The sequence below is a fragment of the Oryzias latipes genome, chromosome 19 (assembly GCF_002234675.1).
Source record: "Oryzias latipes chromosome 19, ASM223467v1".
Taxonomy (NCBI): Eukaryota; Metazoa; Chordata; class Actinopteri; order Beloniformes; family Adrianichthyidae; genus Oryzias; species Oryzias latipes.
In genome coordinates, this window is record NC_019877.2 from 12303558 (window position 1) to 12328998 (window position 25441).

The 25441-nt window shown below is 38.7% G+C and overlaps 2 protein-coding genes across 2 annotated transcripts in view; one reads left to right on the top strand and one right to left on the bottom strand.

Annotated features, from left to right (window-relative positions):
- LOC101166994 (proteasome activator complex subunit 4B-like) overlaps positions 1 to 17789 on the top strand; it is a 38270-nt gene extending 20481 nt beyond the window's left edge. The window contains exons 20-47 of the mRNA XM_004080451.4: positions 164 to 321; positions 1515 to 1610; positions 1680 to 1735; positions 1843 to 1899; positions 1984 to 2039; positions 2146 to 2244; positions 2339 to 2401; positions 2511 to 2606; positions 2743 to 2874; positions 3900 to 4109; positions 4207 to 4343; positions 4461 to 4514; positions 6353 to 6482; positions 7781 to 7862; positions 8136 to 8289; positions 8750 to 8816; positions 8905 to 9030; positions 9300 to 9452; positions 9576 to 9680; positions 11054 to 11145; positions 11250 to 11381; positions 11523 to 11725; positions 13578 to 13663; positions 13823 to 13951; positions 15041 to 15196; positions 15776 to 15914; positions 16068 to 16201; positions 17279 to 17789. Of these exons, the coding sequence (XP_004080499.3) occupies positions 164 to 321; positions 1515 to 1610; positions 1680 to 1735; positions 1843 to 1899; positions 1984 to 2039; positions 2146 to 2244; positions 2339 to 2401; positions 2511 to 2606; positions 2743 to 2874; positions 3900 to 4109; positions 4207 to 4343; positions 4461 to 4514; positions 6353 to 6482; positions 7781 to 7862; positions 8136 to 8289; positions 8750 to 8816; positions 8905 to 9030; positions 9300 to 9452; positions 9576 to 9680; positions 11054 to 11145; positions 11250 to 11381; positions 11523 to 11725; positions 13578 to 13663; positions 13823 to 13951; positions 15041 to 15196; positions 15776 to 15914; positions 16068 to 16201; positions 17279 to 17413 (3237 nt within the window). The 3' untranslated portion in view covers positions 17414 to 17789. The remainder of the gene's footprint in view (positions 1 to 163; positions 322 to 1514; positions 1611 to 1679; positions 1736 to 1842; positions 1900 to 1983; positions 2040 to 2145; positions 2245 to 2338; positions 2402 to 2510; positions 2607 to 2742; positions 2875 to 3899; positions 4110 to 4206; positions 4344 to 4460; positions 4515 to 6352; positions 6483 to 7780; positions 7863 to 8135; positions 8290 to 8749; positions 8817 to 8904; positions 9031 to 9299; positions 9453 to 9575; positions 9681 to 11053; positions 11146 to 11249; positions 11382 to 11522; positions 11726 to 13577; positions 13664 to 13822; positions 13952 to 15040; positions 15197 to 15775; positions 15915 to 16067; positions 16202 to 17278) is intronic.
- A 731-nt stretch (positions 17790 to 18520) lies between these two features.
- On the bottom strand, positions 18521 to 22118 carry chac2 (ChaC cation transport regulator homolog 2). Its single transcript, XM_004080452.3, has 3 exons — positions 21741 to 22118; positions 20686 to 20721; positions 18521 to 19616 (listed from the first exon to the last, which is right to left on the bottom strand). The coding sequence occupies exons 1-3, from the start codon at positions 21873 to 21875 to the stop codon at positions 19203 to 19205; spliced, it is 585 nt and encodes a 194-aa protein (XP_004080500.1). The 5' UTR covers positions 21876 to 22118; the 3' UTR covers positions 18521 to 19202.
- Between the last annotated feature and the right edge of the window lie 3323 nt (positions 22119 to 25441).

A 25441-nucleotide genomic window follows, 5' to 3' on the forward strand; every position in this document is an offset into this window, starting at 1 on the left:
TGAGAGTTTTGTGGGTTACATTCCTGTGGCTGGATTCAAATCCTATGCACGTGTTTTAATTATTTAGATAAACGTTGCTGTGGTTTTGACCTGCTGTGTAGTTTGGCCTGCCTCTTGGAAAAAGCGGTAGCAGCTCTCAAACATTTTCTGTCTTGTTTTTCAGGACTGGGGCAGAGCTGGAGATGTGGCAAACTTGGGTGTGTGCTGGCACGTGCCCAGCCAAGACGAGGTGAATTTTGTCTTCCAGTTGTTGTCTCGTCTTCTGCGGCCCGAACTGGAGCGAATCAGACGGCATGTCTCTGGAGTTCAGCCAATGTCCAGGTATTCTTTACTCTACCACAGTTTTGCCATCTACCTTTGTATCTAGGCACACATTGAAGCAAAACGCAAACCTAATGGTATATTCTGAAATGCTATAAAAGTGTTGACATATTTCAAGCAGTCACACACTACATTAAAGGCCCACTCTAATCATTTACCGTAATTATGGTTATGCCTTTTTTACCCAAAATTCAAAAAGTGTTGTTTTTTTATTCAATTAAGGAGAGTTGCCGTAGTTCAGGGGTGTCAAACTCAAATTCACAGTTGGCCAAAATTAGTCAGTGAAGTAAAATCAACGGCCAAACTGAATATTTATTGAAAAATTAACTGCAACTGATACGTAATGTTTAACATTTTCATATAGTGTCTTCTTATGTTATATTCTGTTGTTACAGCCACGTTAGCTCCGCACACAAGACAAGCAGGTCTGTCCTTTATATTCGTGAACAGATAATCTGCCTTCCACCTGTCTGAAAAGCTCCTGTTGTCCATCTTTTGTTCGGCCACTTTTTGGAGGGTGAAATTAATTTGTCTGACGTGACAGGAGCATGGCTGTCAATGACTGTCAACAGAAAAAAGGAGCGCTTGCTGGTTTCGACTGCGTGCCAATGTATAGGCACAGCATTGTGGGATTTGTAGTATGAGCGGTACAGTATATACCGCGGGCCAGCTCTAATGCACATTTGATATGATCTTGTGGGCCTTAGTTTCTACACATGTGCTGTAGTTCATTAGAAATGGGCGGAACTGTTGGAGCGGAGTAAGCCTACCCCCCATTTCCCATCATTCATCTGTTTACACTGTCAACCCGCCCGGTAGCTTACAGACCCTCACAACAACAATGGTGAGCATAGGAGCCATCCAGCTGTACAGTTAGTGACAGATGCCAGCTCAGACGAGGAAAACAAAAATGTACATGGATTTATTTGTCTGCAAGTGGGTGCATCAGAAGGGAGCGGAGTAGGGATCTTGTGGCCCACCGATTGTAGCACCCACGTCCCTGCTATATGCTTTTTGCAACTGCATTTTTGCGTCTGCTGCTGATTCATAATGATTTTCAATAAAGAAATACTCAGAAACACATTTGTAATCTTAATTTTCTTTATATATGCCACAAGAAGATGCTAAAAACACAAACAACATTTTTTTAGTGGATTGAGTCTGTAAAGTGTAATGTAGCCTCTAATTCACAGGGAGGAGTTGTTGCAAAGTCTTGCTATTGTGCAGCATTGCCTTCTGGGAGCTGGAATCATGCTGCCGCCTTTGGATGGACCGCACGTACCAGACCTGTAAGACTGCAACTATGCACGCAAATATTAGTGCTTCTTTTACAGCGTCATTCACGTTATTCTTCTTAGGGCGCCATCCATGGTCAATCTGGGGGAGATCAAGCTGCATGTGGGCATTGAGTACAGTAAGCCAACAGCCCTCTTTCACACACACCCAGCTCAGTTAGCGATAAGTCAGCTCTTTCTGGATTCTGTGCCCATAAGGGATGTCTGTGTGTCTCGTCCTTGCCAGATGATTCACAGGAGAACTACAGAGAGTCCATCTGCCAAACCATGAGACTGCTGCTTCGTGAGTAAAGACTTCCCAAACATTTCTTCAATCCTCACTTGAATTTTGACCACACAACAGTAAAATCCATTTTTCTCTATCCAGACCACATCTTGGAGCACTCAGAGGATGACACAAAGTCCCTCTTTGTCATCATTAAGGTGTCTAGCCCTTATAGTATCTCTGTCAGTAGTGAATAAAATGTTTTTTCGGTCCCACAGTAGACCTGTAAGAGTCTCACTGTGCCCTCTGTTTGTCTAACTGCAGATCATCAGTGACCTCATGTTTTTCCGTGGCACTCACAAAAAAGAATTCGACTCGCGTTGGAAAAGCTTCACTCTCGTCAAGAAGTCCATGGAAAACAGGGTCAGTTAAAGGCTTGTTGTTATGAAGGGAGTTCTGTCATTTTCAATCCATCTTATGACTTCTTGTTTTTTTTAATATGCCATCTGTCCTGCAGCTTCATGGGAAAAAACAGCACATCAGAGCACTGCTCATTGATCGGGTTTTACTCCAGCATGAGGTCGGTGTGACAGGGCATAAACGCCACGCAGGGTCACAGACTGAAGCATGCATGACTTAGAGGGGATTTAGTTAGTTTTATATACTGAGTGTTGTGTTCTTTTGTGCAGATGAGAAAGCTGGTGGTTGAAGGCAGTGAATATAAAGTGGTTCATCAGGAGCTGCTGTGTGATCTGCTGCTGCTGTCCACCAGCACATACAGCCAGGTACAAAACTAACAAATGAAATGAGAACATCAGCACGGTCCTGACTCACAGTGGTGTCCTTAGGTCTTCAATCTGAGCTGAGGAGGAACTGGCTGTGGTTTTATGTGTCTTTTGGTGTGTTTTTGTACGATTGCAGGTGCGGAGCAGAGCCCAGAATGTGCTGACGATTGCAATGGGAACCTTTAGCTTTTCCTACAGGGACATGATGCCGCGCATCATCCAGCTGCTGTCGCCACAACACACTGCAGGCACGCAGCAGCAGTTCAAGGTACCAGACATGCCTTCAATCGGGGGGGGGGCATGGTTGTGTAGTGGTTAATTCACTCACCTCACAGTGAGAAGGCCTTGGTTTGCATGTTTTCTACATCCATGCGTCAGCTTTCTGTGTGCACTCCGGTTGTCCACCTCTGTGTGGCCCTGCCCTGGGATAGGCTCCAGTAACCCAGTAAAATTAGATGGATGGATGGATGGATGGATGGATGGATGGATGGATGGATGGATGGATGGATGGATGGATGGATGGATGGACGGACGGACGGACGGACGGACGGACGGACGGACGGATGGATGGATGGATGGATGGATGGATGGATGGATGGATGGATGGATGGATGGATGGATGGATGGATGGATGGATGGATGGATGGATGGATGGATGGAAACCTTCAATGGTACTTTTTTTTGTAACGTCAGAATACCACTTCTGTAAAATATATAAAAAGTCAGCAAACTAATGCATAGCCATAACTAAATGAATTCACATGTATTTCATGGACTTTTAAACAATCATTTCACAGAATTTTTGTTGAAGAAAAATGTTTTTTGATTGTTGCCTTCCAGGCCACAAGTTTCAGGCTAATTTAAACTTTACAGGATGACAAAACACAACAAGAAAAATGTTCTTAGCCTGCGACGAGTCTAAAGGGTTTTAGACTAATGGGAAAATGTTCAGAGAATTAATATAGTTAATGGGAAACATAAGTTCCAGCCTTCCATAGCAGTGAGTATTGGATTAACATGATTTACTCAGCAGGAACAGCACAGTTTACGTCTGTGGCTTTTTAATTGAAAGCAGGTGTAAATGAAAAATGGTGAAGGATTTGACAGGGCCTCAACAAACATACATTCTTGGAAAAGATATTTCCAGACCCGACATGATGTGTTTTCACAGTTTCTGTAGTGTCATTTAAATTTGACAAAAAAACACAATCCTCTAAAAGTACCTTTATTTTGTTGACTGAGACTTTTCATTTCCTGCTTTATGTGCTCTCATAACATGCATGTCCTTACCAGGGTGCTCTCTACTGCCTTCTGGGTGCACACTGTGGCTTCTCTGTGGCCAGTGTAAGGGACTGGGACTGTGTGGGGGAGGTGTGGCCCGCTCTGGTTCGCTGTGGTTTGTCGCCCTCAATGACCCTGGAGAAGCTGTCCATTGGGTGCTTGCTGGACGACATCACAGACAGGATCCATCGCCAGCACGACACCATTGGGATCTGCTTCACTGTAAGCAGATCGCCGATGCAGCAGACCGCACTGTGCTTTTCACACGAGGTGTTTCATGAACCACATTTGTCCTCTTTGGCTGTTTTCCTCCTTCTAGGTATCTGAGAGTTGTGTCCAGATAGCCAACCAAATTGCACACCTTAAAAGCCCCATGCCTTGCTCAGAGATACCCTCCAAAGAGGAAGTGAAGGAGGGGATTCAACGCCAGCGAATCAGAAATGTGGTTGCTGCACGGTAGGAGGATGAATTTCAATAGGTGTTCTTTTTTTTCCTTTTCAGCGGTAGAGGACTTAAAGCTACCTCATTTTAAGTAAGACTCATCACCAGTATATTTATGCTCTTTTCAAACAGAAAGTATGAGAAGTTGGTCAATGACCTATTGGACTGCCTTGAAGACAGAGACTTGTAAGTGGCTTTACCATCTGTGAACTTTGAGTCCAAACCATTGACTGTAAGAGAAATGGGCCGAGTCACCCATAGAAAACGGCTCATTTCCGACTCCAACGAAATGAAGTCAATTTATGGAGAGAAATTAGACTCAGTCGGATTTGTGCGTGCGTAATTCTTGATTTGTGCGTAAATTAGGATTTGTGTATGCATATTCTTGCTTTGTGCGTTTGTAAATTAGGATTTGTGCATAAATTTGGATTTGTGCGTGATTTGTTACTCACATAATACGTTTTATGTATAAGTTAAAAAAATATAAAATGAAAAAAATACAAAATGCAATTTACGTATGCACAAATTAAGATTACAACAGTTTGAAACTACTTACACACATACATCTTTAAAAAACACGCACGAATCCCTTGTTACGCACACACGAAGCCAAAGTTACGCACGGATCTCCCGTGAGACTGATTTCACGTCTCACAAATTTGTCCGTAAGTGCTGCGTTTAAATACCAGTGGAATGCTCGGTCATTAGAATTTTCCTATCAGCCTTCCCTTCTAAACGTATCCAGACAATGACTCAATCAATACATGAAGACAGTAGATCTTAGTGTTGAACATAGAGGCTACTTACTTCGGGGCGCTGACCACCGAGATGGGCCGCCATTCTTGCCGTGACTCTCTCAGTCTGACTGCCTTCGATTTTTCCGGAAGAAAAAAAACAGTGCCCCCTACTGGTCGTTCCTGTTACGCATTTTGTATCAATTCGGTGTCTTGGAGAATAATATACTTTTAATATATATATTAGCGTTCAAAAGTGAACGTCATATTCTCAGATAATAATTTTTATTTTCCTTTAAAGTTTTTTTAAGCCCTGCTACACCCACTGAAGGAAATACGTTTAGAAGGGAGGGCTGATAGGAAAATTCTAATGACCGAGCATTCCACTGGTATTTAAACGCAGCACTTACGGACGAATTTGTGAGACGTGAAAACAGTCTTACGGTAGATCCAGGTGTAACCTTGGCTTCGTGTGTGCTTAACAAGGGATTCGTGCATGTTTTTTAAAGATGTATGTGTGTAAGTAATTTCAAACTGTTGTAATCTTAATTTGTGCATACGTAAATTGCATTTTGTATTTTTTTCATTTTATATTTTTTTAACTTATACACAAAACGTATTATGTGAGTAACAAATCACGCACAAATCCAAATTTATGCACAAATCCTAATTTACAAACGCACAAAGCAAGAATATGCATACACAAATCCTAATTTACGCACAAATCAAGAATTACGCACGCACAAATCCGACTGAGTCTAATTTCTCTCCATATCAATTCAGTTGCCATGTTTGGAACCAAACAACATCAGTAAATAGTGATTGATCTGCGTCAGTCTGAATCAGTGTTTCTTTGGCAACCATTCTCATCGATCAGGAGTGAGCATGTTGGAAGTCCACTACAGAAAAAAGACTGGGAAAAATAGGAAAAAAATAAAACGAGCAAGAACATGTTTAAAAAAGGTAGGAGAGCAAGAATGATTATTCTGACAAATATAATGACTGGGCAATAGCTGTTCATTTCACAATAGAAGCATATAGGATTTTGGTGGGTACGTCCTGTTTGAAACTGAAGGAAGGAGAGTTAACTCAGTCCAGTTCTCATATACAGTCAATGGTCAGAACACACCATGAAGTTATATTCTTAAACATAAAAAAGTCAGTGCGTTCATAATGCACCATACTGAGGTATATTTGTTTAATCATACTAATTTAAAGGTTCCAGTAGATAAGAGAGACAGAACCAAATGATTATTGTAACATTTCTTCGAATGTTTGTTTCTATTTCAGGCCCTGGAAGTTTGAACACATGGCTACAGATTTGTTGGCTCTCTTGCTGAGGGATGATCACCCGCTTCCCCCAGATGCCGTACTCTACTTCACACAGAGCCTTGTACATGATTCCATCAGCATACGCAAGGTCTGCATTGCTGTGTGTTTGTATAGATTTTCTTTTTTTCATTTGGACTAAAATCCAAACACTTTATGGTAGGATCTGTTTCCTCCCTTTGGTTATGAAAATGGAAATGTGGTGAATAAAAGCTTCTTTTTTTTTCCTCCTGCAGTTTTTCAGATGTGAGATTGAGCTTCCAACACACAATTGCCCTGTGGTTTCTCATGCAAGAGCAGCTCATAAGCATAGATATTGAAAAACCGCGCTCACACACAGGTCGAGGCAGTGATTGAAGTGGTCTAGAAACAGCTGCTGTGCCCCACTTTCATATAACATATGAACTGTAAAGCATGTACTATATTTATCATGTTTAATGTTAAGTTTTCAAAAAGTAAACTTACTTTTGGTATTGGTAATTTTCTTTTTGATATAAACGTCTCAAATAATAGTTTAAGTTAAGCTAGAATTGCTTGTCCTGCAAAAAAACAATAAAAGAACAATAAATGTAGTAATATATTTGTGTCATAACAGCAGATCCTAACAGCCGCTGATCAATACTGCCAGTTCATAAAGGTCTAACATCCGTGTTACATCTGAGGCACAGCGGATTTTAAAACAGAGCTGAACACAAGGCAAACTTTTTTCACTTACATGCACACAGGAGCCCACATCCCACTTTGTATTGTAGCGTATTAAACAAACGACCACACTGAAACTCAATGCAGGAAACGTGCAACTTTTTAAGAATAGATTTCACACTTCCTCGTGAAAAGAACAAATTATTTCTCTCCGTGTCACAGCACTCCCCCTGCCTTCTGTCTATACAGCAATGCATCATTTTAGCTCTTTTCTCTTTAAGCCCCCTTAAAGGCCACGTCTTCTCTAATTCGGATATAAGTTTGTTAAAAACAGGCAGGTGCATTTATTATGTTCACTAAACAGGACTTATTATGGCTGCTTTTTTGATAAATGAAACAAATAATAAAAAAGAAACTCTAAATTAAGTTGTATAAATAGCTCAGGAGTCTTATCTCACACAACAGAAAAAAACTTACTTTAGTTTGGACTTAAGGCTGTTTTCTTTTGGAGACTTTTGCATGCAGAAATAAAAGATGAAAAAACACTGCCAGAAAAGGAAATCCCCTGAAAGGATATTATGTTCTCCATAATATTATTTTACAAGACCTAAAGGTAGCCTATTTGTTCTACTTATAAAAGTAAAAGCCTCTCTGAAACATATGGGAAGTTTTATGATGACAAACAAGAGACACATTGAAAAACTGTATAAAAGCATGTGTTTTTTATTGATTTATTTTTGCTGTTAGGTTGCAATTTCAGCAATGGCTGGTATCCTGAAACAGTTGAAACGGCCAAGAAAGAAGGTGGCTGTGAAGCCGTCAGATTTAAGTGAGTTAATAAACAATGATTCCCCTTTATTTACATGAAGAACAATGGGTCTTTGCAGTTCTTGATGTTGTTTGAGTAAATAAAGGATTCATCGTGTAGTTTTAAGTATTCATTTAGTAAATTGCCTCTTAGAAAGCAGCATACGTCTTGATTTGGTGATTGTTAAAGGATGGATTTCTTTACGTTGTAGGCCAGTTTTGGTTTTATTCCTTCTGCAACTGTCTGAAAATGCTAATTTGTGTGTGTTTTGATTATTTTGCATTTTTCGCGTAGGTGGCATCCAGGATCCAGAGGGGGTGTGTGTAGGTGATCGTCAGGCAAATCGCTGGCTGCAGTATGACAGCAACAACCTCCCCCTGAGTCAGGAGCAGTGGGACTCACTGCAGTTTGTGGAGAAAACCCACTGGGGCTACTACTCCTGGCCGAGGTAAAGCCGAGATGACTGAGCGTTCAGCCGGTGCTCGACCAGCAGCTGAGCGGCTGATTAACTGTTCTGTTGAAATGAACTAAATATCTGATTGACTGAACTGCCTGGCTGATTTGGAGCTTGTCTTTGTGGCTTTGTGGCCACGTTTGTGTCGGACTAACTGCTGGATGAGTGATCTGGGGAGGGGGGGGGGATAACTAACGGAGGGGGTTGCACTGACTTCCTGTCACGGCAAAGCCCAGATAAGGTTGAATGAACGACTTACTGCCTGCCCTAAATAGCAGAATTGATGTATAGGCTGGCTGTCGTGGTATGCGGGTGGCTTGCTGACTAACTGACTTTATAATCAGCCATTTATCCTTTGTGCTTATTTGAAGAGAGTATGTGTCTATCCAGATTTCTTCTTTGTGTTGTTATCTATAAATCACAGCTGCCTGTTTTACTTTCCTGCTCCTTTCAGAGAAATGATGATCTATGCAGCTTCAGAAAAGCCACAAGATGACCTGCCATATGAGGAAATGAGTGAGGTGAATTCTCAGGCTGCACCACCCACAACATTATCACTGTGAGGCCTCTCTAATGTTTTAAAAATACTTCTTTTTTTTTGTCTCTCAGGGTGAAAAGATCATATATGAATATTTCTCAGACCCCGAGTTTATTGTCCAGTTGATAGAGTTTCTGTCTTTGGAGGAACGGAAAGGAAAAGACAGCTTCAACCCTCGCCGCTTTTGTCTCTTCAAGGTGCAGTTTAAATTCTCATGCTGTGACGCTATGACAAGCTATTTTTTTGACAAAGAAGTGACACAGCGCAGTGCTTTTCGCCAAGGCTGAACTCAAGAAAGCTGCAATTTCTTTCATCATCTCCTGTGATTTATTGTTCTCTGTCAGAGAGTGGTTCACTTGCATCAACCAAATGGCTGTAATCTGTCTTTTTCAGAAGAAAAAAAATATATATCTTTTTTTCTTCGTCGCTGAATGAACCCTTATGTTCATGCACACTTGATTTGCAGGGACTTTTTCGTAACTATGGCGACATATTCCTGCCATTAATGTGGCCTCACCTGGAGCGGCTTGCCGGTGACCCCCACGAGAGCTCACAGCGCTGTGTGTGTGAGATTACTGCTGGTCTAATCAGAGGTAGCAAGCACTGGAGTTTCAGCAAGGTGCTGGAAATACACACGCATCAAAAAGAAAAAAACACACTGCACAGGTTTTTTGATAAGAAAAGTCAATATCAATAAGAAACTTTCATTACTGCTTGTGTGTGTGTCTGTGTGTGCGCTTAGCTGGACAGGTTATGGCGGCTTTTGTGCCCTTTGATCCGGACGGCATTAGCCAACATCACCGTGGAAACCTTCACAGACTGGGGCACATGCATCGCCACAGCTTGTGTGAGTTCATGCAAACAGATTTATCATACAAATTACATATGACTGTTTTCTACTGACAATCTTTCAAAATTATTATTATTGTTTGTGTTTTTTTTTATGTCAATAAATCAATACAGCAAATCTAAAGCAGAAAATTGTGTCGGTGTAGAATTTCTGAATGAAAAAAAACTGCTAAATCTTTCATTTTCTAATGAGTGCTCAAAGTAATTAGCATTACAGCTAAATGGAACTAGTTAAGACTCAGATTTTTTTGTACTTTTACGTTTTTGTTTAAAGATCCACTACGAAAATCGTAATTTTAGTGTTTTAACATTTTCTCGTGGCATTTTTCTGACAAAGAAGGACACACATTAAGCAAATTATCTTGTAAATTGTATTTCTTGATTTAAATTGTTGTGAATCAGAAGCAGATAAAAAATGAAAAAAAGAGCTAATTTGTAACGTAAAAAATACACTGCACCGAGCTTTAAGCAACAGGGAGGGGAAGGGAGGTTGGGGTTGCCTATAACTCACAAGCAAATTTCTATTGAATAACGGTTACTTTGCAAAAACTATCCTAAAAAAAAAGATACAGTTTTTTTCTATATCATTTTAGCAAAAACAGCATAATCAAATAAAAAACTAATAGGAACGCCTTTACAATAACTCAAAAGATAATTGGAGTGGGACTCTAAATTTTATTACCAGCCAGAACAAAGGAGGAAGGAGAAAAGATTGCTTTAGTCAGAAAATAAAAAAAAGACCTGTGAAAGCTTACAATTAGTAATGTATATTTACATTAATCCCAATGAATTTATATTGACTAAAAGTTGTAGAGGTTTTGGATTTTCGGTTAATGTTTGCTTGACTTTCACATACGCTGCCTATCACTAGCAGGAAACTTCAAAACATCCAATTCTCTGTTTTATCACCGCTTCCCTTTGAACTTGTGCCACTTCAGTGGCTCTTAAACGGTGTCACCTGCAATGCTGACTCTTTTAAGGACATACTGCTGTTTAAAAAAGGTTTAATAATTTGAGCAATTTGAACTAGAATATTCACTCCCCCAACATTTTAAGAGACGTTTTAGCTAAAGTCCAGTAAAATCGAACCAACTGGTGAAACATTAGCGGTGAATTTGGATAAAAGTGGCAAATTTTGAGCAATTAATCTGTAATTTCAGATTAAGTACATCTGGACAGATGATCACAACCGTGAAAAAAGTATTGGTTGGTCAAGAATATCAGTATCTGAAACGCATTTTTCTGTCAAAATATAACACTTTTATTTCCAAAAGGACTCAAACATTCAGGCAATTATCAAACTGCTACTCGCTCATCTGAGCTACTTCTGCTAAAAATGACTTGGTGCTGCTTTTGGATGTTGACCCTTAGGAAGGAAGAGACCCCAGGAAACTCCACTGGCTGTTTGAGTTGCTGATGGAGAGTCCTCTCAGCGGAGAGAGCGGCTCATTCAGGGATGCCAGGTGTGAAAAACTGATGTGGAATGCTTGTAATGACATGAGCTGAAATATTTTGCTGCGCTGAAGCACATCAAACCGTATCTGTCCATCTTCTGTGTATTTTTTAGCTTGCTGTATGTGCTTCAGGGAGGTCTGGCCCAGCAGCAGTGGAGGGTTTCTGAACTGCTGCACAGGCTGCTGGCTTATCTGGAGCCTAAACTCACTCAGGTTTACAAAAACGTCAGAGAGCGCATTGGCAGGTAAAGCAACAACAAAAATAATCAAACTTCTTTCAACTTTATTTTGACTTGTCCTCTGTTCTTCTAGTTGCTTCTATTCTACACATTTTACTCTTCTCCCCTCGCCTTGCTTTTCTCTCCTCACTTACCCCCTCTCTCCAGTGTCCTGACCTATATCTTCATGATAGACGTGTCCCTGCCACACACCAGGCCCACGTCTTCCCCCCACGTGGCAGAATTTGTCACTCGGGTCCTAGAGAGACTCAAGCCCCTCACATCAGAGCCAGAAATCCACAACCACGTCCACGAGGAGAACACCCAGGAGACAGATGAGCGCACCCAGGCTGTCAAACTGCTCAAGACAGGTCAGAATGTGGATGCTGGACTGTTAACTGTGTGGTGGATGAACGTGGTGGAGGCCACAGATGACTAAAGCTTTGGAAATACACGACTCCTCCAGATCTTTTTTGATTCAACAGAATAATTCAAGTTGAAAACTTCTTATGTATTCAGCTTTTACTTTTATTTAAGAGAAAGTATTGGGATGCAAAGTACTGATGATGTGCAGTTCTTAGGATCTCTAATAGATTTTATGAAAAGAATTTAAGTCAGATCTTGGCAGTGTTACAGTAATTTAAGAGCTATATTTTATCATTAAACTGCATTCATTCGTGGCTCCTTCAGGGCTACTGTTTTGTCTGTTAGGGTGCACGATATTTAGGTCTTTCTGGTGACTTGCAGATGTGGTGACCTTTCCATTTCTGTGTTGGTGCTGGACGATCTCTGATGAGGCAGTGTTGAAGCTCATCCTTTGACATGCAGCGTGGTGTCATTCTTGCACAGTTTAGCATTAAGAGTGTTTGACAGCTTTTAGGGTAATTGTTGGCACCTATTGTCTCTTGTGTGTGCGTGTGAGACACAGTTCTGGTGAATGTAATCTGAATAAATAAGTAGGTAGAGACACGTGGACAAAATTGTTGGTAAGCCTCTGAATGAAAGAAAAACACACACTGATATCCCTAATTTGACTTCACAGTGGCAAAAGTACAAAGGAAAATGTGCTAAAAATCAACCAATGATAATCAGACATAGTTTACTCATTCCACAAAAAAAGAAAAAGGCCTGGAAAATAAAATGATGGCGCCCTTACTTAAAATTTTGTTGCACAATATTTATGAGGTGCTATACGCCAATGGGAGAGCATCTAAACAAATGGATTATGGGAAATGGGGGCAGGCTTACAACAAACCAAAAGTTCCTCATATAACTCAGAGGCAAATTTCTAATGAACTACTGCCACTCTGTAGAAACTATGTCCTAGTAGATGACACAGGTTTCTTTGATCTCGCGTTTCTAAGACTCCCATCTCATTACCATGAGCATGACCATTGTATAGAACTTGGTACATGTGTTCTACCCTGTAGTACCTTATCATTCCACTAGAGACAGTAGAAGGGCTTTTCCTGCTCATTTCAAAATGGCTGCTTCCACGAAATCTCGAAAAGAGACTCAAAATTTTGTGGCTAGAAAATCTCATCTATTGTAATTCATTTTTTTCAATGACAACTTGCTGTTGTAAACTAATTCAAATTTTGTTGATAATTAACACTTTATAATACAGTTATAACATATTAGAAATTTGTGAATATTGAAAAAAAAAGTGGATTTCATCGAAAGGTTTAAAAAAAATGTTTAATTTAATTTGTAAAAGAAAATTGAATTTTCTTTTATGTTGTGGGCTTTACAGGGTTAAAAAAGTGTTTTTTCGTTACCTTTTTTAAGCATTTGTGGGACCAAGACTGCATTGTCAGCTTTAAAAAAAAGTGAAATTATTTCCATATGAGAAGGTGAAAATATTTCATGGAAAAGCATAAACAGATTTCTCCTGTAACCAGAATTTCAAAAGAAACAAGCTTACCGATGTGCATCTTAAAAACCTCTCCTATTATGTTCATTTGTTTTCAGATTTGTATTTCTATTACATTTATCTTTTACACTCTTATAACCTCTTTGCCAGAGTCTTTTCCATTTTTTTTACAGCTATTGTTATTGTTATTGTTAAGTCTCTATTATACAGTGGCATAAATTGGGATTTGTCTTTTGCTAGCAGAGCTGTGCAGTTATGTTCCAGCTAAAGTTCCTGTTATTTGGCAGTAACCCAAGCTTATCTTTGTGTGTGCATGCACACATTGGCCAACCTTTCCTGTGCGTTTGCAGTGTTAAAGTGGCTGATGGCGAGCGCTGGGCGAACTTTCACCACCCCTGTTCAGCAGCAGCTGCAGCTCCTGCCTCTGCTCTTCAAGGTAAGAGCACACAAGCCCACAGTTCCCACCACAGCATTATTACCCACTCAATCTTACTTGCCCATTAAACTCAATTTCTCTCTTCATTTACCCAAAATGGTGCGTTGCTGTGTGTCTTCCTGCCTCTCTGTCTCACTCTGTGTTTGTCTCTCCCTGCAGATTGCCCCAGTGGAGATTGATGAGAGCTATGATGAGATGAAGCAGGATGCGCGCACGTGTCTTTCTCTCATGTCCCAGGGCTTGCTGTATCCTGAACACATCCCTCTGGTTCTGTCAGGATTGGAGGAGGTATGTACACATAAAAATAAAAACAAACTGTCCTTGTGTCTTAAGGTCCCACTCCGATCATCTTTTGATCTATTTTCAAAGTGTTCCCAGTGGTCTTTTAATTATGATTATGCCGTTTTTAGGCAAAGTTTTAAAAACAGTGTCGTTTTCTACGACATAGTTGCTGCCGAGCGGCACAGAGTAAGCCTTCCCCCAATACCCATCATCAGTCTGTTTACACTCTTTAGTTTACAGACCCTCACAATCCCAACCTAATATTACTGGTGCAACAAAGATATTGGAGCTTTCTAGAAATACAGTTTTGAGCTGGAGGCTAGTTCAGACGAGGAAAACGCACATCGAATCTATCTAGTCTAGTCTACAAGCGGTTGCATCAGAATGAAGCGGAGCAGAGAGCTTGTGGATTGCCATAGTAGCTTCCATGTCACACCTACAAGCTTTTTCCAAGGGAATTTTTTTGTCTGCTCCTGATTTACAACAATTTGAATAAAGAAATACTCAGAACTCAATTTTCTTTATATGTCCTCCATCATGAGAAATTGCCACAAGAACATGTTAAAAACACCAAAAACACGATTTCTTCGGGGTGATTCTTTAAACCAAATTGTATCTCAATTAGGCTAAGTTTTAACCAAACTATGCCCCTAAATATCCTATCCTTCTAAATAACCTAATAAACTACAGGAATTGGGGGATGTTTTTTTTTCCATCTAATAGCTAGCACAAAAGATTTCAGATAAGGAGCTTGGGGTTGTGTTCCTTTTCGCAGCAGTGAAGCAGAGGATGTCACATTCCTCTGGGACTCCATGATGTCATCATCCCGGGAAAGAAAAAAAAAGCCTGGAAAGCAACCAGACGCACCAGATTTGCTAAAAGCCTTTATGCGTCTGAGTGCAGCTGCTCCTAAGCTCTTCACACAGCAGTCATGCTGCATCGGCCCAAAAATGTCCACGCTAATTCACTGCTGTCGCACAAGATAGCAGAGCCATGTTCCGAACAGAGTCTCCTAGGTTGGACATTTTGGTCAAAAAAAAATAAAAAAGAACTTAAAACTTGCATCTTTCTCTTCCCCCCTCGTTCCATTTCCAGATGACAGGTAGCAGATCGTGGCACGCTCGCTTCTCGGTGCTGACCTTCCTCCAGATCATGGTTTTTTACAACCTATTCACCGTGCTCAGTCTGCCCACCGAGGTTCTGCGAGTCCAAAAACTGGTAATGCAGCTGCTGCTCGACGAACAGCTTGAGGTACTCCACAAAAAGACGCCTCCATTCAAATAAATGATTGCCAGCTCTTACAATTCACGCTAAAAGATAGCTCTCTACTTTTTTTCATGCTCCGATTACACAGCTGTAGCCTAGCACTTCATAATAGCTGTCCAAAACCCCGACTACATTTAACTTCTCTTGCTCCTCCTTAGAATTATCAACATTTTTTTATGATTTGATGAAGTGATATATCTTTTGTAGTTTTTGACCTATTTTGCCTGCTTTTAAACAGTCCCCATATGGATGTACAGAAAAGCAAAATCCATTATATCTTTTTTTTATTTGCAGTATTTGCTATATCTTTGTGGAAGTTTCTATTTTAGCACATCAACTATCACTCCCAGGATATTCATAATTTACATCAAGGGATGTAAGAGGGCACTAATGTTCAGCTAACATCTTCTTTTCTGCTCATCCTCTGTCCTGCATCCTCCCCTTTCACGGCTTTTAATAAATTACACCAACCTTCCCCTCACTCAGTTGGTTACAAGCTTCTTCTGACTTTACCAGGTCTAATTTTACATTCCTCCTCTCTTCTCTTTCCCGTTCTCCCTGAAGGTTAGGGACATGGCGTGCACCACCCTCAGCGGTTTACTGCAGTGCCAGTTCATCCCTCTGGACTCCAGTCTGCAGACTCAGCTCCAGACGCTGAGTCAGACCTGCATCCCCAAGGCCAGAGGGGAGCTGGCCTCCACAGGTACATGCTTCAGCTCACGTCACTTCCACACAAGAAGGCAATCACAGCAATACTTGCCCTATTACCCTTCCTTATCTCAGGGGAATTGCAAGCTTAGACGTTTTTAAGCCTATTTTCACTTTCCCATTTGTGTGTCTGCACGTTTCCATCCAGACTTAGTGCGGCGCCATGCTGGAGTGCTCGGCCTGAGTGCGTGCATTCTGTCGAGCCCCTATGACGTCCCGCAGTGGATGCCTCAGATACTGATGGAGCTGAGCGACCATCTCAACGACCCGCAGCCTATAGAGGTGCGCCGTTATACTCAGACAAGGAGCCCTGAAAGCTGTGATTTGAAACAATACAATTTCATTGTCCAATTGAGGAGAAAATTGATCTTTAGTCTTTATCTTATGCATGAAGAATACACACAGTGTCGCTCCAAGAGCAGACTTTTACTTCCTCATTTTATAGTTTGAAGGTTTTTTGATGAGAATTGAAAGAAATGAAAAAAATTAAAAGAAAAAGTTGAAAGAAAATATTAGGGAATTATAAAAAAAACATTGTTCACAAATAATTTAATTGTTTTAGCATTTAGTTTTTTCGGAAAAAAATCATAATATTGCAAAAAAAAAAAATATTATTCTGCTTGAGAATTATATTCTTTGCATCATATAACAGATTAAAAATGGATTCGGCTCAACAATGTTTACGTTTTTACAGAGCTCACATAGTTGTTAATGTGAGGGCTGCTGTATAGACTTAATGTTTCATCTCCAGCCACCCTCAGCCCACACTCTCCTAGTTTTAATGTGAAATCCAGCAATGAAATATAGAGTGAGAGCCATGGTTAGTTTTTATCTGTTTTCACACCTGAGCTTTAATGAAGAGGAAGAATTGCTGCAAACATCCTCTTTAATGCAGCCCTGCTCTCTGCACTGCACCCTGATAATGAGAGTGAAGGGCAGCCCTTTGGGCTCAGCTGAGAAAAGGTTGTTCCTCTTTAATCCAATGAGTATTCCTATTGTTTAGCTCGAGTAGGGAAGGTAATTACAAGTTAAACTTTCTTATATTTTAAAAAGTTTTTATCCAACTCGCAAAGGAAAGGTACGTTATCTACTAAATATATAGACATTCTTTTGAAATTTGGAAGAACTTTGATGTTATAGGTAATTCTTATTCTTTATTTTTTTGAGAATTTATTTTTTAAATGATGACATGACAAGAAAACCACTTAACTTAAAAAAAAAATCTAGCAAATTTGTCACTTCAATAAGTCTAGAACTAGCTATTGTGTGCTGTCCCACTTACATAAAATCCATAGGCAAGTATGGTTATGTGTTTATGGGGGTTTGGAACTTATGGATGTTTGGCGATCTTCCTATTAGATGACGGTGAAGAAGACCCTGTCGGAGTTCAGACGCACTCACCATGACAACTGGCAGGGACATCGGCAATGCTTCACTGACGACCAGCTGCTCGTGCTCACAAACCTGCTGGTCTCTCCCTGTTACTACGCCTAAAGGTCTACCCAACTCTCCCTGCGCTGGACTTTCCAAACACATTAGAAAAAGAAAAAAACAACTTCTTTAAAGCTGGGAACTCCGAAAAATGTGTTAATTCTGGGACTTCATGAGGCACTTTTGGCCTTTAGTTACAATTCAGAGGAAATCCATTTCAAATTGTGACACCAAGCTGCAGAGCAGCCTCAAAGGCATAAAAATCCTTTAGGTTCCACTTTTTAATAATCTTATAGCAATAATGTCAAAATAAAAACTAAAATCAGGTCATTAAATTTCAAACAACTAGAGTATAATCAAGAAATATATTATTATATAAAAGTAAATTATTTAATCTGATATTATTATTTATATATAACACAATTGTCTAACTATATAATACATACATATATATATACATATATATATATATATATATATATATATATATATATATATATATATATATAAAATGGAAGTTGATCAAATTAAGAAATACTGTATAATATCAGACACACTCCTAAACTGAGAAAGCATTCGCTAGTTAAATCTGTTTTTTTAAAACTCCGGTTTTATTTCTACACAGCACTCTACCACAAAGGCTTCTTTTTGCATGGATAGGTTTGTGCCAAAATGTTTAAAGTTGTTCCTGCTACAGCCAATACATACCTGTAAAGAGTTTAAAAGAAAAAATAAAATCAGATAAAGGTGTGGTTGTTGTTTCTACTCTGACTGTAGTTTTGTACTAAAAGTGATGGGACTTGGGTGCCATCCCTTTGTTTGATGACAGACAGTCTTTTCAGGATGATAAGTAGCAAAGACATGCTTGAGATCTTGATAATTACATTTTCTTTATTTCTAAATGAGGATATTTATCCTTTTTGGGGACATTTTGTGATTGGATGCTGATATATTTGATCTATAATTCTACTTGTATGTTGCATATGGGACATGACTGTCCAGCATTAGGATGCAGTTTGCCCCATGGAGTTCAGTGACATCCTCATTGCAATATTGTAGCAATCGTAAGATGTCACCATTTATTAAAATTACATGTGATTTCTCTTCAAAGTAATAACCTATAACAAAGCTAAAGCCAGCTTTCAGTCACACAAAATACAGGTACAGTTGTTGAGAATGTCCTGCAGGCCTTTATTGTGAAACATGATGTGCTGCTTGGCCAAAAAGAAAACATAAATGTTTTTATTTGGATTTAACAATTCACAAGTATGGGTAATAAGGGGAAAAAAAAACTTCTTAATATTTTCGCTCCAAAATGTAATTTTTCCCCCACAACTCATTAGCTACTTTAACATTTCTGTAGAAAGACACATCTTGTGGTCATGAAGAAGAAGCCCTGGCTATTGTCAGGCAGAAGACAGAGTTCACTCAGGACAAACTGACACCACACAAGAACTATAACAAACAACCATCAATTCTAATTTTAAGACTTTTTTAAAGGCCTTTTTTTTTAACAGAGTTTTCAGCAAAAAGCAACAAGTTAACATCTGATTGCAGTGAGATAAGTGATCAATACAGATTCCGAAGCAGAAATAAAACCCTGAAAACCCTCTTCTCCATCTTATAACCTGCAAAAAACATCAAAAAGTTGCCATTTTAGGAAATATTTTTACTAAATCTTTACATTGTTACGTTTATTGTGATTGATTTTTCCCAGGGCTATGTTGTTGTGAAGTGGTTACCATCTGGGTTTGGCCCCTTGGCCTCTTTGCATGTGATGGGCATGGCCTGTTCTTGGTGTTCCTTGCTTCCACCTGGAGACTGCTGGGAAAAGGTCCAGCTGCGACCCGGATTAGGAAGAAGCAGGGATGGAGACTTGATGAGTAGATAGATTATTCTGTACGTTTAACAATCTTTCTCTCACTAGGGATTCAAGAGAAAACAGATGTGCATCTGAATCCTCAGGCAGGATGGACCTCACAGCATCGGCTAGCTTGAACAGATACTCTGTATTTTTCCCGCTGGGGCCTGTAGAGTTGATAATCTGATTGGCTATGTCGTCCATAGAGGCGGGGCCAAGGTAGTTTGGATTACCCTGAGAGCCGATGTAGAGCAGTGTCTCACATGGTGAAGAAGTGGATGATGGACGGGGATAGAATGGGACGGTGATGACTTGATAACCACCTTTTTCTCTGTGGTCGAGGTAGTCTTTCACCTCCTGCTCTCGGCCTTCTGGCAGCTTGTAGGCAACACCCCAAACACAGCCCTGAAAAATAGTATAAAATCGTATAGAAGCAGAAACGGATAGGTTGACCACGAGAGGAGGTGGTATGTTGAACTATACACACAAAATATATTACCAGCATGTAAAATGGAAAAAACAAATGTTTTTTTTATTTTGATTTATAAAAAAACTAAACATTTCACATTTAAAAACATTTTCTAAAATGTTTAAATAATAACAAAACTTTAAAATTGTCACAAAATTAAATATAAATCATTTCTTCAGAGAGGCAGGGTATCATCAGAAATTCGCCTCATCCATCTGTTTACATGCCCTCTCACTAGCTTACAGCCCCTTTTGAGTCAAATGGCAGCTCGCAGTAGGAAAACAAGCACCTACATGGATTCATTTATCCAGCTGCTTATTACAGAGTGGTACCATTAGGAAAATGGGCCATACAAAGATATAAGACTGATTGTATTATCATTTAACTACATCCCTAGTAGAAAACAGAAGGGGACAGTTAGCACTCTTTACATCTTGTAATTGACTGAAGCGTCTCGCAGTTATACCCTGTTAAAGTTTTAATCAAAAATTATTTTGAAATTACATAAATCCTGAGCTATAAGTACCAATATACTCTGATTACTATGTGAGACAAATCTCAGTTGCTTTCTGTACTGCAATAAAAGAACAATTGCAGGTTAAAAAAAAGAAGCAAACAAGTAGGCAGACCTTATCAAAGAAAATGTGATTGCTTTAGGAAAATGTCCATAATAAACAATGGTCTGTACTTGGATGTAGGAAATGAATCGTGATTGTATGAAATGAGTCCATTCCTGTAGCATTTATGGACAATATTTCCATTTAAACTGCTCATAATTTTAAAGCATTTATCTACAGTTTTGATAATCTCTCAAATAATGTAGACCTTTTTAATTGTGTTTTTAAAAATAAATTTAAAATAATTTTTTTTACAGGTTTTGTGTACTGTGCAGGCTGGCTGAGATGAGATTTTTCAAGGTTGTTCGAACAGACTGTAGAACGAAAGAACAATGTGACATGACAACTTTTGAGTAATTTTTCAAATCAAGACTTGGCTCTGACTTACTTCTGGATCTTCCACCACAGTAACAACACGGCCGGGCTGGAAAGAACAAAAAGGATTAGAGTCGACAAGGTTGCAAAACACTGTATCAAATGTTACTTTATTAGGCTTACATCTTAAGTCTTAGTCTCGTAATCTTAAGTATTAAATTGGGTGGGTGTTCATAAAAACACAGGATTATTTTATGCCCCACATCCCTGGTATCATGTTGTGTGGCCTCCCAGTTTGTGATCTAATAACCAATCTTTGAAACCGATAAAGTGGGGGACCCAGTGTTCATTGTACTAAATGTTATTGCATGCCATCCCTATCATTTAAGATTTATTGTATGTCATGTTTTTCTAGTTTATTTTGAGTCAAAATGTGACATAAACCCGCACTTAAAAGACAGATGGTGAGGTACGCAATAGCATCGTCTCAACAGAGAGGGCGCTAGTGAGCTCTCTAGTAGAAAATATATGTATATAAAACCTAAAATTATAAAAATAAATAAAAAATGACAAATAAATAAAAACAAAAGGGGTTTATACAAATGTATACCTTGTGCACATTATAAAGTACGCTACGGTAAAGTCTATTGCTAGGAATCCTTAAAAATTAACTTTTATGTTGAGTAATATTCCAATCATGTTACTAAATAAATGTTTTACAAAACAACAAAAAAGTGGTTACAAAAAGTTTTTTAAGTAAGGATCGGTGAAGGACATTGTTCGCCAGCTGGGGATGGGGGGTTGTTTTCGCGAGTGTCTCCGGTCCCTAACCCCCGTAAATATCGGGTAGTATGAGACTGTAGTCTCCAATTTTGGACAATTGTTCCACCAGCATTACTTTTAAATAGAAGAAAGCCAGCTGTTTTTTTTTTTATAAAGATGTAACAGGTGAAAACATTTTTCCATTTGGTACCATTACCACCACAAACCTATACAATGACGTACAAGTATGACCTGTCTGTCTCTGTTGGCATACATGGAGATAATATTGAACTCTACAAGCAGCACACTTTAAGTGCGTTTTCTCTTTTTTAGTAAATGCTCAATAACCGTGTCAAAAGCCCTTACCTTGCCAGGAACTCCTCTGTGGTCGGTACTGCCCTGCCAAAAACGCCGGCTGAACCCTTTAATATAGCCAACTCTCTTCTCCTGATAAGGAAAATCAACTTTCCAAATGAGGGACCCGTAGCCGAACACCCACATAGTGCTGTTAAGCTAGCGTTACCCTGACAACAACAGAGACGGTCGGAGCTGGATGAGAGGTAGTAGGTTTGTTCTAAGTGCTTACAGGTTAAAGCAGAACTTGCGTCTCTAACAGGCCAGTCATGTTGACCTATCAGCGCACAGGTAATATTTAACTACCGGCATATTTATACTTGCTACGACACCTGCTTGTCCCGAAAAGAAATTGTCACGTCATTTTGATTACGTAACTAGAACCATTTCCTTTTACGCCCTTTCAGAAGAAAATTCACTCGTCAATTATTTTCTAATGACATTGAAATAATACAAAATAAGGATAGACGTTTACTTTTTATATATTAAAAAAAGTACATCTAGTTATATTTTACATCAATAGGAAATGCGATGTTGTGATGCTTATTTTGCTTTCAGAAGTTAGACTTTTATTGTGAAGGGAAGTCACCTGGCCGGACATTTAACTTTTTCAATCTCATAATCTTTAAGGGTAAAAGGTACAGGTGAGAGGAATTTAGTAGAAACACTGGTGCGATAAACGCGACCATAAAAATAAAATATTTAACAAATAGCTAAATAAAATCACTGACAATCCAGTTCATCTCATTGTGAAATGTTGTGCTACTCCATGAGAAGTTTGTCACAAAAGTTAAAAATTGCTCACTTAAGGCAAATTGATATTTTTTATACATATACTTAAACAGTTATAGATAAATAAATGCAATAAAAAACGTATCCAGGACTGCGTTTATTTGTGCTGCTGATAAATAAATACATGCAAGCTTTCACAATGTTTACAAAGTTGCATATAACACTAACAGATGAACAAATAACATATGACTTCTTGCTGCCTTGGCAGATGTTTGGTGAATTAAACCATATTTAACAAACTTAGCAGGACTAATTCTTTTTTATCTTAACTCATGTATTTATCCCAAACACAAAATATTTCTATTACCCTTTATTAATGAGTAACTTTTAATTTCCCTTCAATAAATATCCATTTGTGTCATTTACATCAATGAACTGAGCACCCAGATTTTTATCCTAACAGCAGGGGGTGCTGACTTTCTATTTCCATACTGCCTCATATTTAGTACTTCCATAGCAAATTGTTTTCATTTATGCAAGCGTGTGAGTTTTTCAGAAACAAATGAAGTGGATGGCAGCCGTCTGGTGTAATGTCAGTTCCATGAACAGCTGCCATGCTCATTCTTGTCTTTCTGAGAAATGTTAGTCAGCAAACCTTTGATCCGATGTGCCAGACTCTGTGGCTTGACTCTCCAGCTGGGCTGAAAAAGGTTGCAAAGGAAAGATCTGGCACGCTGGAAGCCTTTCTTAGAACTGAAGCTAAACCAGCACAAGTCTAAAGCTCAGTTTTTACAGCAGAAATGAACACAAAGGTTGGATGGGTTTTTAAACACTAAACATACATTTTGTGGTTTCAAGATTGTAATTGTGCTCTTAATGTAAATCAAATAATCTATATGTATTTTTCATTTAAAATGGTGCATCTCAAAGTGATTAAAAATAAGCATTCACTTGCAAAATGTGCAAATGCAAAAATAGACATTTAGAGGAAAGAAAAAAAATGGAGTGCTGTGAAGGGATAAAATATGTTTTATAATATTAAGGAGGTGCAAAATATTTACTCGGTTGTTAAGATGTGCTGATAAAACATATACTCTTGCTCAACAGAGGGGTTGAAAAATGCACCAGGAAAACCTTGTGGCAGAGACAAGGGGACAGAATTTTACTGCAAGATTACTAGAACGTCTGCTGGAAGACCCCTGAGAACTTTACTGGAGGATTACACCTGCTATATCTAAAGGAAGAATATATATAGAGACCAGTCAGACAGTTTCTAGTATAAGCACAACCACACAACAGTTTGTGTTACATTGATCCAATCATTTATGACCTGTTTGCTCCTTTCCTCGTCAACCAACTCAGGGAAGTGTCCAGTAGAACGCCTCAACAGCTGTCAGACTCCATAATGTGCATAATCATATTGTCATATTTATCACCTGTATTTTGTTGAAACACCCTTACACAATCTAATTCCTGATCTTACTCTATAGAGTTTTTTAAGTCTTTGAATGTATATGTTCTGAAAAAAAACATGTCTCCTTATTTTACAGTAATTTTAGAGAAATACAATAAACTCAAACACTGCAAAATAAAAGTAAAAACTGAATGTCGACTAATAATTAAAAACTAACACTTGAACAAAGGGTATCAATGAGGATTGCAAAGTATTTTTATAACAACTGCACTTGAGTTCATTCCAACAGTCTCTTGATTTACCTGAACTGCTTTCAAATTTCATTTGTGATTTTTTTTTTTAAATAAGAAAAAATAATTCAAATCTTTTCATATCATCTCATTGGTTATTGTTGGTGTCCTTAATTGTTGTTGTTTTTTTGTTTGTTTTTGTTTTGGTAACTTTGCCCTTCATTATTTGTGGCACATATACTTCAGGTTTCAACGTAGCCCATTACTGAAAAAAATTTGTTAACGTTTAGATTTTTTTGGTTTTAGTTTATCACGTTCTGATGTTAGTATACAGTATGTTGAAGGGTTGTCAGCTCTATTCTCATAGCGAGGTGTCCTTGTTTTAGCTCTCTGAGCAGAGTTTGTGCTTATTTTTCACGGTGCAATGTGAGGTTTCATCTGTGCATCCTCTTAAAGTTCAAAAACAAGTAGATGCCACGGTTTTTATAGTTTTTCATTTAGAAAGTAGTTGATGACTCTTGCTAATGACAGCTAGGATGGGGCTTCACCAGAATCCATGAGTAGTAAAAAATGCGTGAATGTTTATTTGCTTTTTATCTAATAGTGCTGGCTGCTTTTGTATTAAGTTGATTAATTTAACATTTTTATCATCTATTCGAGGAGCTAACAGTTGTTTTAACAAAATTCCTAAACATCTTAACCCTTTACCAATAATCAAGACAAAATCAATTAGAAAGATGATTTTTTTTTTGCTGCGTGTTGCCTTAGAGGATAATGCACACAATCAATGTTTTTAATAATATGCTTTCTAAATATGCTCTACTGTTTGGTGGAGCAGGCGCTGAAAGGGTTTTTAAGATGAAAAACTGATGTTAATGTGTTTGTGGATATTTTGGTGAGTGTGTTACTATTAGGGATGCAATGAAACACTTTTTCACAATTTGGTTCAAGCCTTAATTTTTGGGTCACAGTTTTGTTTTGGTTTGATATATCATTTCATATTACAAAATAACAAAAACAACAAGAACCCCTCAAAATTAAGAAAAACACATTTTAGAAGTGCTTGTAGGCAAGTATCAATCAAGAAAAACCTTCCAGCGTTGGTCTATACTAAGCCTGGTGTAATGTAATAAAACAATAAATAATAAATCCTTCTAAAATTAAGCACAACACACGTTCGACATTTTAAATGTAAACCTAACGGTATGTAGTTCGGATTCAACCTGAACACTTCCCCACGGTTCAATGGTGTAACATATGATTCGACTTTAGAGAATTCTGACATCCCCAGACACTAGAGTAAATGTAATGAAATTGTCTTGTAGATCTTGGTTTCT

Coding starts and splice junctions, on each gene's coding strand:
- chac2 (XM_004080452.3), bottom strand. CDS start 21,875: ATGTGGGTGTTCGGCTACGGGTCCCTCATTTGGAAAGTTGATTTTCCT. Junction 20,722..21,740: donor ACAGAGGAGTTCCTGGCAAG/GTAAGGGCTTTT, acceptor TGTTCTTTCCAG/CCCGGCCGTGTTGTTACTGT. Junction 19,617..20,685: donor CTGTGGTGGAAGATCCAGAA/GTAAGTCAGAGC, acceptor ACTATTTTTCAG/GGCTGTGTTTGGGGTGTTGC.